The 17,057-nt window shown below is 46.9% G+C and overlaps 1 protein-coding gene across 1 annotated transcript in view; it reads left to right on the forward strand.

Annotated features, from left to right (window-relative positions):
* The first annotated feature begins 218 nt into the window (after positions 1 to 218).
* znf385d (zinc finger protein 385D) overlaps positions 219 to 17,057 on the forward strand; it is a 71,567-nt gene continuing 54,728 nt past the window's right edge. The window contains exons 1-2 of the mRNA XM_056444215.1: positions 219 to 434; positions 6,861 to 7,006. Coding sequence (XP_056300190.1) covers positions 425 to 434; positions 6,861 to 7,006 — 156 coding nt within the window. The 5' untranslated portion in view covers positions 219 to 424. The remainder of the gene's footprint in view (positions 435 to 6,860; positions 7,007 to 17,057) is intronic.

Here is a 17,057-nt window from a genome sequence, read left to right on the forward strand (position 1 = left end):
TCGGAGAAAAAAAGAGAAAAGACAGAAGCGGGATCCAGTGTGCGCATGGGGCCGGAGAAGAGGAGGAGGAGGAGGAGGAGGGGGAGGGGGAGGAGGAGGAGGGGGAGCTAAAGAGGAGTGGAGGGGACGAGACGGGCGAGGGAGGACCGGTAAGAGGAGAAAGAGAGAGAGAGAGAGAGAGAGAGAGAGAGAGAGAGAGAGAGAAGCAGATACGGAGGTCCACAGACAGCAGCGGCGTGCAGAGTGCAGCATGCAGGCTCGCTGTTGACGCTGCAGTTGGATTTGAACACACACACACACACACACACCCCTGAGGAGTGTATGAGACATGCCCAGGCTGCCCTCCATGGACACACACACACTGGCAGGGCACCAGAGAGGAAATACAGCAGACCCCCGAGCCTGAGGACCGTTGGAGAGCAGCATGTTTTTTGGTGAGTTTGCATGCGTTGTAATTTCATGTGTGTGTGTGTGTGTGTGTGTGTGTCTGTGTGTGTGTGTGTGCGCGCACAGATTCCTTCATCTAAATGTGTGTTCTCGCTCGGTCTGGAGAGAAGAAGCGCTGGTTTCCATTAGAGGAAAAAAAAAAAAAGAGTGAAGTCACACACCTGGGTTCTGTGTGTGTGTGTGTGTGTGTGTGTTCACTAAATGTGCTTTATCACTGTCAAAATACAGTGAATGCAACTGCACACACACACACACACACACACACTCCCCGTCTCCTTAAATCTGGGTTCTAGCTGTTCTGCAAAGTAAAAAAAAAGAAAAGATGGAGAGGAGAGCCGGCTGCTGCTACGGCATAACATAACGAAGAAGAAGAAAAGTAAGGAAGGAAGGAAGGAAGGAAGGAAGGGAGGAAGGAAGGGAAGGGAAGCGTGAAGCGCTCCTAAAACTGTTGAATGAACCTGCCCACCAGGTAACCCGTCGCTTTATTGAACACGAGCTCCGGGTCGCAGCGCGGCCCCCCAGTGATGGGTGTGTGTGTGTGTGTGTGTGTGTGTCAGGAGCCTTCAGAGCAAAGGACCCCACCATTAGCTTTTCATGGAGGAGGCTTAAGAAGACTTAATGCCTCGTCAAGTGCTCTTCTCACAGCTGGCTTACAGTCACAAAGGAGGAATAATTACACGGGGATCCGGAGTTCTGAGTGTGTGTGTGTGTGTGTGAGGGTGGGGGATTTGTTAAATGAAAAGACTCTTTATCTTTTTTCCCTCTTTTCTTCTCATTCCCGGGGATTAAAGAGATCTGTAGTTACAGAGCGAGAAGGATTTTCTCTTGTTATGCTATATACACAGAGCGGGGGGGGGTATGAATGAATAGGATGTCAGGTGCTTCCACGCCGCAGAAGCCCGGGTCAGGTTCTGAAGAGCATGAGAGGTGATGATGATGATGATGATGATGATGGGTTTCAGGTTGAGTGGATGGGTTTGGATCCCCCCCACTCCAAAAAAAATGTGGAGGGGCTCAAGATATCTCTAAGTTTCTACGTTTTTTTTCTTTATTCTTGGGGGTCAACACGTCGCCCGCTGCACTCGGACTAAAGGTCAGCGGACAGGAAGTCCGAGCGGCGTGTTAAACGTCCTTTTGGTTAACCTCAGATTACAGAGTTGGGGGGGGGGGGGCAGCGGTTGTTGGATCTCAGTTGGAGGCAGCTTTGTTTATTAGCGCTACGCTAATCTGCGCGTTGTGCACCTCGCGGCCACAACGACAACATAAAAACGCTTCGGTGAGATTTATGGGAATCTCTGAGGAGTTTTTTTATGGTGGGAAAGGTTAATTGGAAAATCTGTGGAAGTGAAAGTGAAAGTGTGGCTTTTTGTTTTGGTTTGTTAGAGAGAGAGAGAGAGAGAGAGAGAGAGAGAGAGAGAGAGAGAGAGAGAATGCTTGAATTCAACCCTTTGTTTGATGTATTCGGGGTGAAATGATTTCTCCTGATCTGGGAGAGCGTTAAGGACCAAAGAATACAACCCGGCTCCCAAGAAACACACGCCGGCGTTTAATCCCGTCGCCGGGCAGACAAACGACTTCCAGCCATATTCAGATTCATCTTTATAATTGGATTTATGTTTTGTTTTTTTTCGCCGAGAGAAGGAAAGGAAAGGAAGGGAAAGGAAAGGAAAGGAAGGGAAGGGAAGGTCTCTCTCGCCGAGGCCTCTCCGGCCCGATGTCATCGGGGGAGCGTCCGGGTCCGGGAGGCGAGCCGGCGCAGGGTGATCCATTATTAACGCCGCCCCTCCAGCCGCCGTTGTGACTCTCTCTCTCTCTCTCTCTCTCTCTCTCTCTCTCGGCGTGCTGCCGCGGGAGGAGGAACGCTTCGGCGGTCTGGTCCAATGAGCTCGCTCCTCAACGCCTCGCGCCCGCGTCATTACCCACGGGCCCGGCGGAGGAGCGAGTAAACAAAAGGCCGGCGACGGCGGCGGCTGTGAACTTTCTCATCAAACCTGATCGACGTTTTTCGAAAAAAAGTCGGACGCCGTCTCGTGGTTCCGCGTGGTTCCAGCTCTGTGTTCGGCCCCTGCCCCGAAAAACTAAACCCCAAAACATCTCCGAGAGCCGCAGGTTCGGTGAGAGCGGACTGTGGTGATTGAATTAGAAGGTGTTTAAGGAGACGAGCCCCTGGAGCACCACACACACTCGATAAGGGCTTCACAGCTGCATTCACTGGAGCTGTTTGAGCCACACACACACACACACACACACACACACACATTTAAGTATTAAACAATGAGTTTGGCGTCATGTTTTTGAGGGCGGTCTGCTCTCCTTCTCCCGGGAGAGGGGGGGGGGGGCTTTTCATTCACTTGACGTGTTAGGTGTAACTACTTATTACCTTTTGTATTAATCGTCTTAATAAATGCTCCTGAAAGTGTGAATTCACCTTTTTGTTTTTTCCTCCACTACAATCGTCTTGTTTTTTTTAATTTTCTTTTTTTCTTATTTTCTTCCGCTCGTTATTTTTAAAGACTCTCCGTGAGTCGATGACAGCGTCAGCCGGGGACACTCGGCCCGCCTGGGCCCTGCACTCTGCAGTCAAAATACGGAACTCAAATATTAACTTTCTTCTTTTTTTAAATCGAATATTGACACCTCCGGGGAAAAAAACCGAAAAATAAACCTAAGTGATACTTATGACCGCCATCTGTGACTTCTTCCAGTTTTTCCTGCTGGAACATCTTGAAGTGGGTGTGCCTGTGCGTGTGTGTGTGTGTGGGTGTGTGTGTGTGTGTGGGTGGGTGTGGCGCTCAGAGGTCAGGGGTCAAAGGTCACATCAGCAGCCAGACGTCTTCTGTTTTCCAGCTCTGCCTTTATATTTATATATAAATACATATGTTTAACCTCTTTTCTTTCTGAAGCGAGTGCAGACGCTCTCTCTCTCTCTCTCTTTCCGCGGCGGCTGGAATGCGCGTCGTTGTGTTTCGGCACGTTTATTTTTTAGGGGGATTGTGTAGTCGCCGCACGTCGCTCTCTCACATTGCGCCTCCTCGTTTGACCTCAGACGGGTGGAGCTGCAGGACGGTACGCGAGGGTCACGAGAGGCTCCGCCCCATCGGCGTCCGTCCGGCTCATGCACCCCCCACACAGCTGTGCTGCACTACTGCACACTGCAGCACTGTGTACTCCACGGGACTACTTTGTAGCCGGATCTACTTGTTGGGCGGAGGGATTTTCTTGGATGCCATCAGACCCTCGATGTGCTCGTCGATCCTCATGTTCACATCCTCGGGATGAATCGTGTTTATTAATCCAGCTCCCTGTCGCCTCATGATCAACAGATGATGTTGTTGTTGTTGTTGTTGTCTATTTTATTCAGTCAATCATTGCAATACAATATTATTTTATATAATACACAAAATTGAAAGAGTGAAGAGGTATAGGTAGAAGAAAAACATGCTTTTGTATTCCTATCCTAAATTATTCTAATTAAATAAATCCGAAACAATTTATTTTAAATAAAGAAAAATAATAATACAAAATAAAGAAAAAATAATAATAAAAAATAAAGAAAAGAAAATAATAAATAAATAAATAGAAAAATAATATTATATATATATCCACATTCATCTTCCATATACATCTAACCCTAACCCAAAAAACATTGTTTTATAAATAATCCTTTTGAAAACCATAAATGAATTCTTATTCTTATATCCATTTGAAGGTTGTTCCATAATTGAACTCCTACAATAGAAATACATCTTCTTTTAATCCCTTTTTTAGCCTTTTGTGCAGTAAACTTACAAATAAAATATGTATTAAATACAAATGGACGTATCGTCGTCGTCTGTTTGTTCAGCTTCGGTTTTTATCTTCATTTAAGCCGATTCTGATCCAGAAAACCTGTTTTACAGAAAAAAGAAGAAGAAGCTTTTTTCAACCCTGAAATCATGTTGGGACATTTTTTTTCTCCCCTGAGGATGAACCGCAGCGTAACGAGAGTAATCCCCTTAACTGGGGATCCATCGTCATCATACGCCCCCCCCAAATAATATAATATTAAAAAATGTTGTTACACGTAAAATGGAAGCAGAGCCCTCAGAGGTGCTTCATGAAAAGCAGACGGTCAGATTTCACGTTTTGTTGTAAGTTTAAACGAAGCGGTTAGTAGTAGCCGTAGCTTCTTATTTGTTCATTAAACCGTCACGCGACAGTAACGACGAGACGTACGTGTTTTAGGCCCTGAACGCACCATCCCGAAAAAACGTATCGTGAAACCTAAAAAGAAAAACACTTTTTTTTAAAAAGCTCTCCGACCGCAGCTGTGGGCGCCGCGTCACATTTCATCAGCAAACCAAACAAGAGCCTATCAGACACATCCACGAGCCCGTGTGACACTCCTCATCTCGCCGCAGAACGATCGCACACATCGGGCCAGGGGGGGGGCGGGCGGGTCTGTTCCTGACTGTTGTCTTTGGGCCTGCGGGGGCTGACGTCAGGCCGGCATGTCGGTTTGGATGATCCGCCCGCAGGAGGACACGCTTTGCAAAACAAAAAAATCGGGTCGGAGAGGAGGCCGCCGTGTGTTCTCCGTCCAACAGATGGCAGCGCTCCGGCGACTGGGAGGGAAGAGAGTGGGGGGGGGGACAGTCTGTGGTTACCCCCCCCCCTCTCTTCTTCTCTTCTCCTCTAGTCTTTATGACTTTTTTTTGCTTTATCAGTTACCTCCAACCCCTCCCCCCCCCCCCACCACCACCACCTCGGCCTAGGGGACCGATACACGTGACGAACCCTGTTTTTTTTTTAATCGTCTCGAGACGCCGCTGCGATGCTGTAGCTGCCGGCGCTTTGTTCAAATGTGGAGCGATAAAAAAAAATCCAGAACCCCCCCCCCCCCCACACACACAGCCCTCTGGTTCTCATTACAGCTCCACCAAACGGCTTCTTTAATTCCCAGTGTTTTTTTGGAGGGCTGCGACGTTTCTTACAGTTTTCATTGGGGGGGGGGGGGGGTTAAAAATCAGCCCTGTGCTGTTTTCAATTGGTGGTTTATGCAGCGGCCCGCTGGCGTCGGCTCGACAATAAAAGGAGAAGTATTTACTCTGTGTTTGTCCTGGAGATGCGAGGGCCGGCTCCTCGTCGCGCCCGCTGACTCATCGCAAATCGCCCTCGCTCGGGTCCGAGGGGACGGCGGCGGTAGCGAGAACATCTGTTCCCGCATCGCCGCCACTCAGCCGAGTGTGACACTTGTTCTCGGCGCGTAAGCGTTGTTTTCCAACGCGTCTGCGTGCGAGTCGTCGTGCCAATACCGCGAAAAAAAGAGGAAAATTGTTTTTGAAGGAACACGTCGCCGGGTGTTTATATTTCTGAACGCGGATCTTACGTCATCGCGACGAGGCGCCGCCGAAAAACACCGAGCGGGAAGCGAGGCGTGGGACCTCGCAGGTGTGTGGTTAGCATCAAAATGAAAGCAGGTTTTTTTGGGGGGGGTAATGGGTTTGGATCCCCCCCACACACACACACACACACTTGGCGCCGTTTGGGTCTGATTGTGATTACGAGAAGAGAATTCGTGAGCCTGCAGCCGCGACTCGGCGCCAAGAGGAGAGCCTTCTCCTCTTCGTGGCGGCGGCGGTTTGGATTCTCGGGGAAGAACACGAGTTAGAAGTTAGAAGTAAATAAACGCACACAGTGTGTACTTGTACGTCAAAAGCACTTGTGAAGAAACGGGAACTTGTCGGCGTGGCGATGGAGACACGACGGGGGACTCTGACGAGCGTGAAGTTAAAGAGTTACAACTTTGTGAAGGAATAATCTCAGAAAAGTCAGTTATTTTGTATATAATTCTTTAATCTGAGCATGAAATTCCATTCCTGACCTCGGCATCGATGTCTCGCGGCCTTCGACGAGTGCATTTGGCATAAAATTTGTCCGCTTCCGATATGATAATTTTTAAATATCAGATTAATTTATTTCAGCATAAAAATACATTCTTGATCGCGGGACCTACAATTAAAGTCTCAACAGCTTTTTTAGCTTATAAAAGCGTGAAAATGGACCTTCAATTTTGATTATCGTGTATATCAGATGTTAAAAATCTGGATATCCCGAAAATGTGAGATAGGAAATTTTTGAATAAACATGAATGATAAAAAAAAATTCATTAATTAAAAATAAAATTGGAGATTTTTGGGATTTTTATGCTATGTTGACCAACAGAAAAAATTATAAAATGTTGGCATTAATTTAAATCAAATAAACTCTGTATCCAAAACTAAGAATGTCTCACTGTGTTAAATATTGACATCATATTTTACGATGCAGAACCGACTCTTGAAGGTTTTGGGCGGTGGCCCCCCGGCCCCCCCGTGGCCGACCTGCTGTTCAACATGTTGCATTTGCTCCCCCCCCCCCTCCCTCCCCCGCAGGTAACACATGTCAAAATGGCCTCATGCCCACCTTGATGCGGCCCGCCCTGCCCGCCATCCACACCTCGCTGGGCATGAAGCAGTTCCTCCCGTTCCCATTGGACGCCACGGCGGCGGCCGTGCGCCTCTTCCCGGGCTTCAACGCGGTGAGTCACGTCCTTCTGTTGTTGTTGTTGTTGTTGTTGCGTTCCACCCTTGATCGGATGTTACGATGCTAGGAGACGAGACGGATTCTGTCGTTCAGGGTTCCACGTCTTCGCTTCTAACATCCGCCGCTGACATATGGATATTTATATCCTTTGGTTGGAAGCCGTCGTCACTCGAGGGCCGGATTCCAGCAGAATTCTTATCTCAAAAAATGCTCTTTCTTCTAGTTGCCCTTGAAACATCTCATTCACGAAGCTCCTGAAGCCTCGACAAACTGCGGGGCCTCTGTTGAACATCCTCCTGGGGGGTTCCTTTGAATCAATAATTCATCGCGCGAGCCTCCTTCGTATCATCTCTCTTCGTCGATTTGAAACGTATCGCCGTGGAAACGCCGTGGTTATTCTCATCTGCCGCAGCCAGTTTGCATTTTCGACTCCATCGCAGAAAGACTCATTGACAGCTGTGTCTTTAGGCTCTCGCATCAGAACTCATTAAGCGAGAGACGGTTCTTTTTCCCTTTGAGGAATTTTGGCTCCGGAGCTCCACCTGACTTCTTCGCTTAGCATTCACATCTGTTTCAGTTTTACCCCGACACAGAAATAAAGATATATAAAGACATATTTTACCGTGGAAAAGGGCTGAGAGCCAGCTGGCCTTTCCACCCGTCCAGAAACATTACAGACGTGTGTATTTGAAATGTGCAGCCGATGCTTTTTAAACGTCAGCCGATGCTTTTTAAACGTCTCTCTGCAAAACCTTCGGGGAGTCAACGCTGTTCCCCTTTTTTTTTGTATGCATCTTCTGCGCGTCTCGTGTCACCGTGAGATCGTCTCGATTGGGCGTCACCTCCGCCCGGGGTTGCAATATGTCGTGAGCAGTCTGGAGAACATTTTCTAAATTTTTTTCCACAGCAGAAATGTCGAGAGGAACTTAGTCGAGCCGTCAGCCGTTTTTTCCTAAAATGATTTATGACTGATTTTCTAGATTTGTCTCTGGGAGAAGGATTAGATTAAGTGGAAAATGGAGGCGATGTTACCCTTCGATGAATAAAAGACTCAAACGGCAGGTGAGCTGATCGAGGCCGAAATGTGGAACTGTTCACAGGAAAACAAGTGAACAATTTGGGTTTGGATCCAGCTTTTCTTCTTTCACGACGCTCCTATTGTCTTTACAATTAGCGCCACGTCACATGGTTATTTTACAGAAACGTTAATCTGAGTTCTTTTATCACCACAGAATCACCAACGTGTTTTCTGTCTGTCTCCTTATGGGTTAATTAAGCATTATTTTTCTTTATTATTATTTTTCTTTTTATTATTTTTCTTTATTTTGTATTATTTCTTTTAATTCTTTTATATTAATTTTCTGATTTATTTCATACTAATAAACTGAGGATAGGAATATATAAGCATGTTTTTGCTTCTACCTATACCTTTTCAGTCTTTTTGTTTTGTACATTATATAAAATAATATTGTATTGCAATGATTGACTGAATAAAATACACAACAACCACAACAACAACAATATTACTCATGTGGTAATATTAGTATTGGACAAAAGGTCCACTTACTGGCTTTTATTCATAAACATTTGGTCATGTGATATAACCCGTGGTTGTTTTTCTGGGCAAGATCTCAACTCTTATTTCTGTTTTCAAGAAATTACATTTATATGAAGCAAATTATAAAAAAAACATGTTGGGGAAATGCTACTAATCAACATATCTGTCAGGTACCAACATATAAAATGTTTACGGACAATATACTGTATTTGTTTTCCCAAAATATCAACAATATCAACAAAATTAGGGCAACTCAAATTCTCAGATTGGCGACATGTCTTTGTTTCCTGTGGGTTTAAACCAATTATCTTTAGGATTTAACATTTTCTCACTGTTTTCTTGACATTTTGAAGACCTTTGCATTAATTGACGAATTGAAAAAGAAAAGATCAGCAGATTACTCGATAATAAAAATAACAATAACCATTAGTTTAGGCTTTAAACCCAATGGCGGCCACTCCCCCGTTGTTTCTATGTGATGGGCGTCGGCTTAGTAAATACATTATCACTCTATAGCTTTACTATTTATCTCCTGCGTTGACGTGTAAATGTAAAATTACTCTCGGCGAGCTCTTCGCGTGTCTTTAAACAGCGGCGTCACGTTTCAGAGAGCGGCTCCTCCATCGACCCGTTGGTTAACAGCTTCCTCCTGATGCAGCCGGCCTCCAGACGCAGGCGGCGGCGGCGGTATTGGATTAAAAAAAAAAAAATGTAGCACTCACCCCAACGTGCACTTATACTGTAGCGGGACTCTTGTGCACATCCGTATTGGATCTATCGATCTTCAGTTGTTGTTGCGTTTTTTTTAAAGGAGAAGGTAATCAGGAAGTCGTTGGGCAGAGCTCAAAATCGGCGAGGTCATCAAAAAAATATGATGACTACAGAAACCCCCCGCGGGGATAAACGTCTCCGGGTTTTCTTTTCTTCTCATTTTGTATTTTTCTTCTTCCAGTTTTGTCTTTTTTGAACGATGTGGACGGCTCAATTTTAAAAATGGTTCTGGAAAGAGGAAAGAGGCGTTCAATGACACACCGCTGCATGGAGAGAGATGGAGAAACATGTTGAAGGGCCGAGAGAAAAGAGAGAGAGGAAGTGGGGGACATCACGGAGAAAAGACAACACAGAGGGAGTCACAAGAACACAGTTTAGGATACGACAACGTCGTCTGATCTGTATTTAAATGACTTGAGAAGAAGAAGAAGAAGTAGAAGAAGAAGAAGAGGAAAAAGAAGAAGACGGAGAAGAAAAGGAAGAAGAGGAAGAAGAAGAAAAAGAAGGAGAAGAAGAAGAAAAGGAAGATTAAGAAGAAAAGAAGAAGAAAAGAAGAAGAAAATGAAGGAGGAGAAGAACAAGAAAACTAAAAAGAAGAAGAAAAAGAAGAAGTAGAACAAGAAAAAGAAGAACAAGAATAAGTAGTCGAAGAAGAAGAAAGAAAAAGCCAGTAAAACGTACCTTACAATAATAATAATAATAATAATGATAATAATAGAGAGAAAGTAGTGACCTAATATCAGCGAAACACGATAATAACACAGTGTGCAGCACAATGACACACAATCAAACACAATGAAACACATTCATATGTTGCAAAAGTAATTGAACAAAAATGGAGGACAAGTTGAAGGAGAAGAGCGAGAAAATAGAAGAAATAGGAAAGAAAACACCAGATGAAAAAATAAGAAAAACAGATATGACAGATATTAAACATAAACCACGGAGTGAACGCGGGCTGAGCTGCGAGACGTCGCAGAATAACTGTAAATACTCATATGTGTTCTTAAATAACTTCTTCTGCGTTATCAGCCACACGGCCGATATGGCTCCAGCCAAGCAGTTCATGAGAAGATGTGGATCTCCGACGGTAAAGCGAGCACCGACACCGAGCAGCTGTTTGGATCGAGCGCCGCAGAGTTAGTGATTAAAGGCGGAGTTTGTTTCCGTCTCAACTCCCGCTGACGGAGGTCTCTGCTACATCTGTCTGGGATGAGGTCGTGACGGCTCATGCGGCCCCCCGGGGCGCAATAAAGATTAACGCCCTTAACAGAAAAGAAAATGCCGAAAATAATCCTATCGATGATGACAGATTGAGAGATATGGCGCCGTACGTGATGGCCGCTGTGTTGCGAGCTCCCGGATTTTGTAGCAGTTTTTTTATATTTATTCTTCTTATTGCGACTATTTTTGCACAAAACGTTAGCAGCCGGTTAACGTACGACAGATGCACACTTCTGGAGATTGGATCGGCAGTTGCTCGCCGCCTACCAGAGTTTTTCAACTCTTACTCGGACGTCCCGCCAGGAACAGTAGCGGAACTATCTCCGTCCATTTTAGGCGCGATCTCACGCAAACGTCGCCGACGGAGGGGGAAGCGAGCTGGCGTGCTGGTTAGGCTGAGACGTCGAGCCAATCGACCCCCACTACCCACCATTTTACTGGCAAATGTACAGTCTTTGGACAATAAGCTATGCGAGCTACAGGCTCGTATTCAATTCCACCGGGAAACTAAGGACAACTGCATCATCTGCCTTACGGAGACATGGATGTCGGAGGATGTTGCCGACTCAGCCATCGAACCGGCAGGATTTTCCGTCCACCGGGCGGACAGAACAAAGACTCTCTCTGGTAAAGATCGTGGAGGGGGGGTATGTCTCATGATAAACAGATCTTGGTGCAACCAAAGTCATGTACATACTCTCAAGTCGTTCTGTTCCCCGGACCTGGAGTACCTAATGCTCATGTGTCGACCATTCTGGCAGTCACCGTAACTGCTGTGTACATTCCGCCTCAAGCTAACACGGACATAGCGCTGAAGGAACTCTACGGGCGATCAGCGAGCAGGAGTCGGCACACCCGAGGCTGCTTTTGTTGTGGCGGGGACTTCAACAAAGCGAACCTGAAGAAAGTTCTCCAAGTTTTACCAACACATAAAAGCAACACGAGGGGAGCGGATTCTGACCACTGCTACACTCCCTTCCGGATGGATACAAAGCCCTCCTCCGCCCACCGTTCGGCAAATCGGACCACCGCTCCATCCAACTACTCCCTGCCTACAGGCAGAGGCTTAAGCAGCAACCAATCGCTGTGAAGGAAGTGCAACGCTGGTCGGACCAATCGGAGTCTATGCTACAGGACTGTTTTGAACGTGCGGACTGGGATATGTTCAGGGTCGCGTCGGACAACAACGTCAGTGAGTACGCGTCCTCAGTCACCGGGTTCATCAAGAAATGCATAGATGACGTTGTTCCTACCAAGTCGGTTCGGATTTATCCCAACCAGAAACCGTGGATAAATGGCGATGTTCGCTGCACTCGCGTAACACCGCCTTTGACTCGGGAATATGGCGGAATACAAAGAGCCCGCCACGACCTCCAGAAGACCATCGGCTCTGCCAAGCGGGAGTTCAGGAACAAGGTGGAGGAGAAGCTCAAGAGCCATGACGTGAGAGGTGTGTGGAAGGGCTACAGACAATCACGGACTTCAGAGGGAGAACCAGCGGTGAAGAGAACTCCTCTACCTCCCTCCCAGGCGAGCTAAATACATTCTTCGCTCGGTTCGACGTGAACGGCAGCCCGCCAAGGCAGCGCCGCCGAGGAGACCAGCCTGCTGATCATCTCAGAGGCTGACGTGCGCAGAGCCTTCAAGCGGGTGGACATCCGGAAGGCAGCAGGTCCCGACCACATCCCGGGGCGCCTCAGAGCATGTGCAGACCAGTTGGCAGGAGTCTTCGCAGACATCTTCAACCTCTCCCTGTCCCAGGCTGTTGTTCCTGAGAGCTTCAAGATGTCCACCATTGTGCCTGTCCCCAAACACCCCAAGGTAACCTGCCTGAATGACTGGAGACCCGTAGCCCTCACCTCGATTGTCAGTAAATGCTTGAGAGGTTGGTCAAGGACTTCATTTGTTCCATGTTGCCTGCCACGCTGGACCCATGGCAATTTGCATATCGTCAAAACAGATCCACCGACGACGCAATTGCCATGGCACTTCACACCGCCCTTTCCCACCTGGAGGAGGAACTGTTGTGTGCGAATGCTGGTTGTGGACTACAGCTCAGCGCTCAACACTATTGTTCCCGCCAAGCTCGACACCAAGCTCAGAGGTCTAGGCCTGCACTCTACCATGTGCAGCTGGATACTGGACTTCCTGTCGGGCCGCCGCCAGGTGGTGAGGATGGGCGGTACCACCTCAGAGCCGCTGACCCTCAACACGGAGCCCCTCAGGATGCGTGTTGAGCCCTCTCTCTACTCCCTGTACACCCACGACTGCACGGCCATGCACAGCTCCAACGTCATCATCAAGTTTGCTGACGACACAACAGTGTTGGGGCTGATCACCGGCGCACGACGAGACAGCCTACAGGGAGGAGGTTGGATCACTGGTACAGTGGGGCCAGGAGAACAGCCTCGTCCTCAACGTCAAGAAGACCAAGGAGCTGATCGTGGACTACAGGAAGCGGAGAGGAGAGCACACCCCATCTCCATAGACGGAGTTGCAGTAGAGAGGTCAGCAGCTTCAAGTTCCTCGGCGTGCACATCTCCGAGGACCTCACATGGACCACGCACACCACTCACGTGGTGAAAAGGGCCCAACAACGCCTGTATTTCCTTAGGCGACTGAGGAAATTCAACATGGCCCCCGCATCCTCAGAACATTCTACACCAGTACCATCGAGAGTGTTCTGACAGGTTGCATCACCGTCTGGTACGGGAACTGCACCGCCCTGGAGCGTAGGGCACTACAGAGGGTGGTGCGGTCGGCACAGTACATCGTTGGAGGTGAGCTTCCTCCATCCTGGACATATACACCAAGCGGTGCGTGGCCAGGGCCAAACGGATGCTGAAAGACAATAACCACCCCGCCACAAACTGTTCACCTTCTACCGTCAGGCAGGCGATACCGCAGTATCAAGTGCCGCACAAACAGACTGAGGGACAGCTTCTTCAGTCAGGCCATCAGGCTGCTGAACAAGGACTGAGACCCTCATTAACACTACACACCAGAACATATTCTGTGAATATCTATGGCCATGGTGTATATTTTATTACATTGTTTATATATATATATATTGTATATATATATTGTATGTATATACATATATATATATATAGTCTCAAAAAGTGTATATTTTATTACATTGTTTTATATATATATATTGTCATGATGTATATTCTATTACACTGTTTTATATATATATTGTTAATACTTTCTTCTTTTTTGTGTGTGGATATTGTATAGTTTATTCTCATTCTTATTCTTTTTTTTAGTCTGCTACTGCTGTCGGGTGTTTTGCACATAAGAATTTCACGAACCGATTATACTTGTATAAAAGGGGATGTGACAATAAAAACTTGAAACTTGAAACTTGAAACAGCCTCTCACCGGGAAAACACACACACACACACACACACACACACATTATTGGATTTGTGTTCCATCTGCGCTACAAGAAGAAAATATAGTGGGGAAAAAAAGAGTGTGTGCATGTCCACACCTGCATGAAATGGGACTCATTCCAAAGTCTCTTGTTCTGGGCTGAGTGACTGAGACGATGAGGGAGTGTATAGTCGGGGGGGGGGGGGTTCTTCCTCCCTCGTGGGCCTCCTTAATTCACGGAAATGTAACAGAAGAATGTGGCTTTGAGTGCATAAGAAAAACCCGACCTCGTGCGTGTAAGTGTCACGAGACGCACGGCGGTATAAAAAAAAAGGTCTTTCGGGAGGCTCGAGTCTGAAGGAGCTCACGGACATGTTGAAGTTCAGAGTGGAAAAGAAGACGGTCGGGGGTTTATTAGCAGGTGTGGAGCCCTTACATCGACTGGTCTGCAGCTCGTGGACCGCCACCTGGAAGCCAGGAGGTCAGGGTTAATGGAGATGGAGTCATGGAGTCATGGGGTCATGGCGCCAAAAGCCCAAATCTTGCTTTAAAAAACAAAAACAAAAAACAAGAAGTACAACATATTTTTTTAAAAGGGTGAGGGTGTAAAGAGTGTCTTAGGAAAGAGTGTCATGAAAGGGTGTCATTTGAAAGAGTGTCATAGGAAAAGGTGCGATAGGAAAGAGTGTAACATTGGAAAGGATGTTATAGAAAAGGGTGTCATAGGAAAGGGAGTAAAGAGTGTCTTAGGAAAGGGAGTAAAGGGTGTCATATAAAGAGTGTGATGTGACAGAGTGTCATAGTAAAGGGTGTCATATAAAGAGTGTGATGTGACAGAGTGTCATAGTTAAGGGTGTCATATAAAGAGTGTGATCTGACAGGGTAACACAGAGTTGTTCAACGGGGGTGAAATGCAAATGATATCTGCAGAACACAAACACCCTGAATGCAGCATCATTACATCATTAGACCTTCAGCGCCGATTAAACCGCCTTCATTACTTAGTAATTGGTTGCCGTGGCGACTCTGGAACAAAGATATTCCCACCTTCATAATTAAATCTATTTAAAGTCGTATCTACTGAACTTCTGCACAGATTCAATATGGTTTGGTCTAGAAGAAGAAGAATTAATTGTGTAGAATTTAATTTAAATTGGGGATTTTTAATTTCAGGGCAGATAAAATTAATAAAGATGAGCGTCGTTACGCCGGGGGAAGGAATGGAAGAATTCTCTCAACCAATCAAATCCTTTCCCCTGACCTTCGAACCTGAATCCCTTTGACACCGACGTGGACCGGAACAACAGGAACGTGTAATGGAAGAGAAAAGTGTGTGTGTGTGTGTGTGTGTGTGTGTTTGCGTTGTCTTTCGTGGGCCCCGGAAAATAAGACCTCTCTCTCTCCCGGGGCGACATTTGTCTGGGAGAAACAAAACAAAGTCTGTTTCCCCCCGCAGAGTAATCAGGATCCGGATTCATCAATTCTGCGCGGCGGGAAAATTGCTTTGTAGTCCGGCAGCACCCTCCCCCCCCCCCCCTGCACCCCAGTCCCCCCAACCTCACCTGCACCCCCCCACCCTACCCTGCGACAACGTTAACATCGGCGGCTGCAACGTGCGCTTTGACAAAGCTTTTGTTCTTATTGTCGTCGCTTAGCAACGCATTGTGTGCTTCTGATTTATATATTTACACGTTTAAAAAAGTCCGATTTATTATGGAAAAAGTGACCATTTAATAACTCGCACATATTATAATTCATTTATATTTATTAAATGACAATTTGTAAAGGATTTTTTTAAATGTATGCTAATTTTAAATATAAAAAGAAATAAAAATCGCAGGGTCTTTGCGAGTTACTGAGGTCACTTCACTCACGGGCAGTGTGCAAAATACGATTTTGCACACTGCACCCCCCCCCCCCCCTGACAGCCTCGTCTCAAGGGGGGAGGCGGAGTCTCTCCAATCATGAGCTGATTACTCCCGTCTTTTAAAAGCTTATTAACGGACGTCAGTTTTCATGATCAGAGCCTCCAAACATTCAATCATGAGTAAATGAACGGGGGGGGGGGGGGGCGATGACTCATCGTAAGCCAGAGCGAGCGAGGGGCCAAGAGTCCTTTTACACGGCGGCCATTTTGAAATGTCATTGAAGGGTAAACGCAGGTGTCATTATTCATTTTAATAACGTTAGCCGGTGCGCGGCGGCTCGCTAACGACACACTGAGGAGAACCATCGCATCCCGTGTCAAGACATGACATGAACTGACTTTGTGCATACCTGTTGCTATGGTGACGTGTCGTACCTCTCAGCCCCTCGGAGAACTTTAGCAGCTTCAGGCTCGTCGTTTTGGTTTTATGGTCGTTTACTTTTATTTATTCTTCCTCAAACAGCGAGATATCGCTTCTCTGAATGGAGGCTGGTGCCGGATGTGTAAATAGTGTGTTAGTCGAAACACCTCCAGTTCACCAAGGGGATTCAGGATATTAAGAACTACTCCCCTCCCCCCCCCCCTCTTGACTTCATCCTCTTCGCTTCTTCCAAAGTTGACTTTCACATGACGTATGATCGAGATAGAAATGAAAAGAACAAAGGTTGTTTTTTCTCTCGCAAACACTCATTTGATTTACACGTGTCCCATAAACATCTAATGGACTCAATACATTCTATTTCCACGGCCTGGAAAATGTGCAAAGCCAAATAAAAGCAGCAGCGGCGAGAGGATGAAGATCAGAAGCCGAGCCGCCCGGCAGCCAGCGCACCTGCTGAGTGGAGCGCATCTCTGTGGAAAGCAGCCGTATCACTGAGCTCACCCCCCCCACACACACACACACAGACACACACACACACAGACACACACACTCACACTCACACACACACACACACACACACACACACACACACACACCGAGTGGAAGCTTCATGTTGGCGGAGCTCGTCTCGATGCGTCTCCCACGATAATATTTCACTCTCACCGGATAGCTGCCAGCTCACCACTCTCTTTCTTTCTCCTCTCTCTCTCTCTTTTCCCCTCACCCTCTCTCTCTCTCTCTCGTCCTCTCTCTGGTGGAGTGCAGAGATAATACCGGGGGACTCTAGATGATTCTTTATGGCGGCG

This window comes from Pseudoliparis swirei, chromosome 22 (genome assembly GCF_029220125.1).
Source record: "Pseudoliparis swirei isolate HS2019 ecotype Mariana Trench chromosome 22, NWPU_hadal_v1, whole genome shotgun sequence".
Classification (NCBI taxonomy): domain Eukaryota; kingdom Metazoa; phylum Chordata; class Actinopteri; order Perciformes; family Liparidae; genus Pseudoliparis; species Pseudoliparis swirei.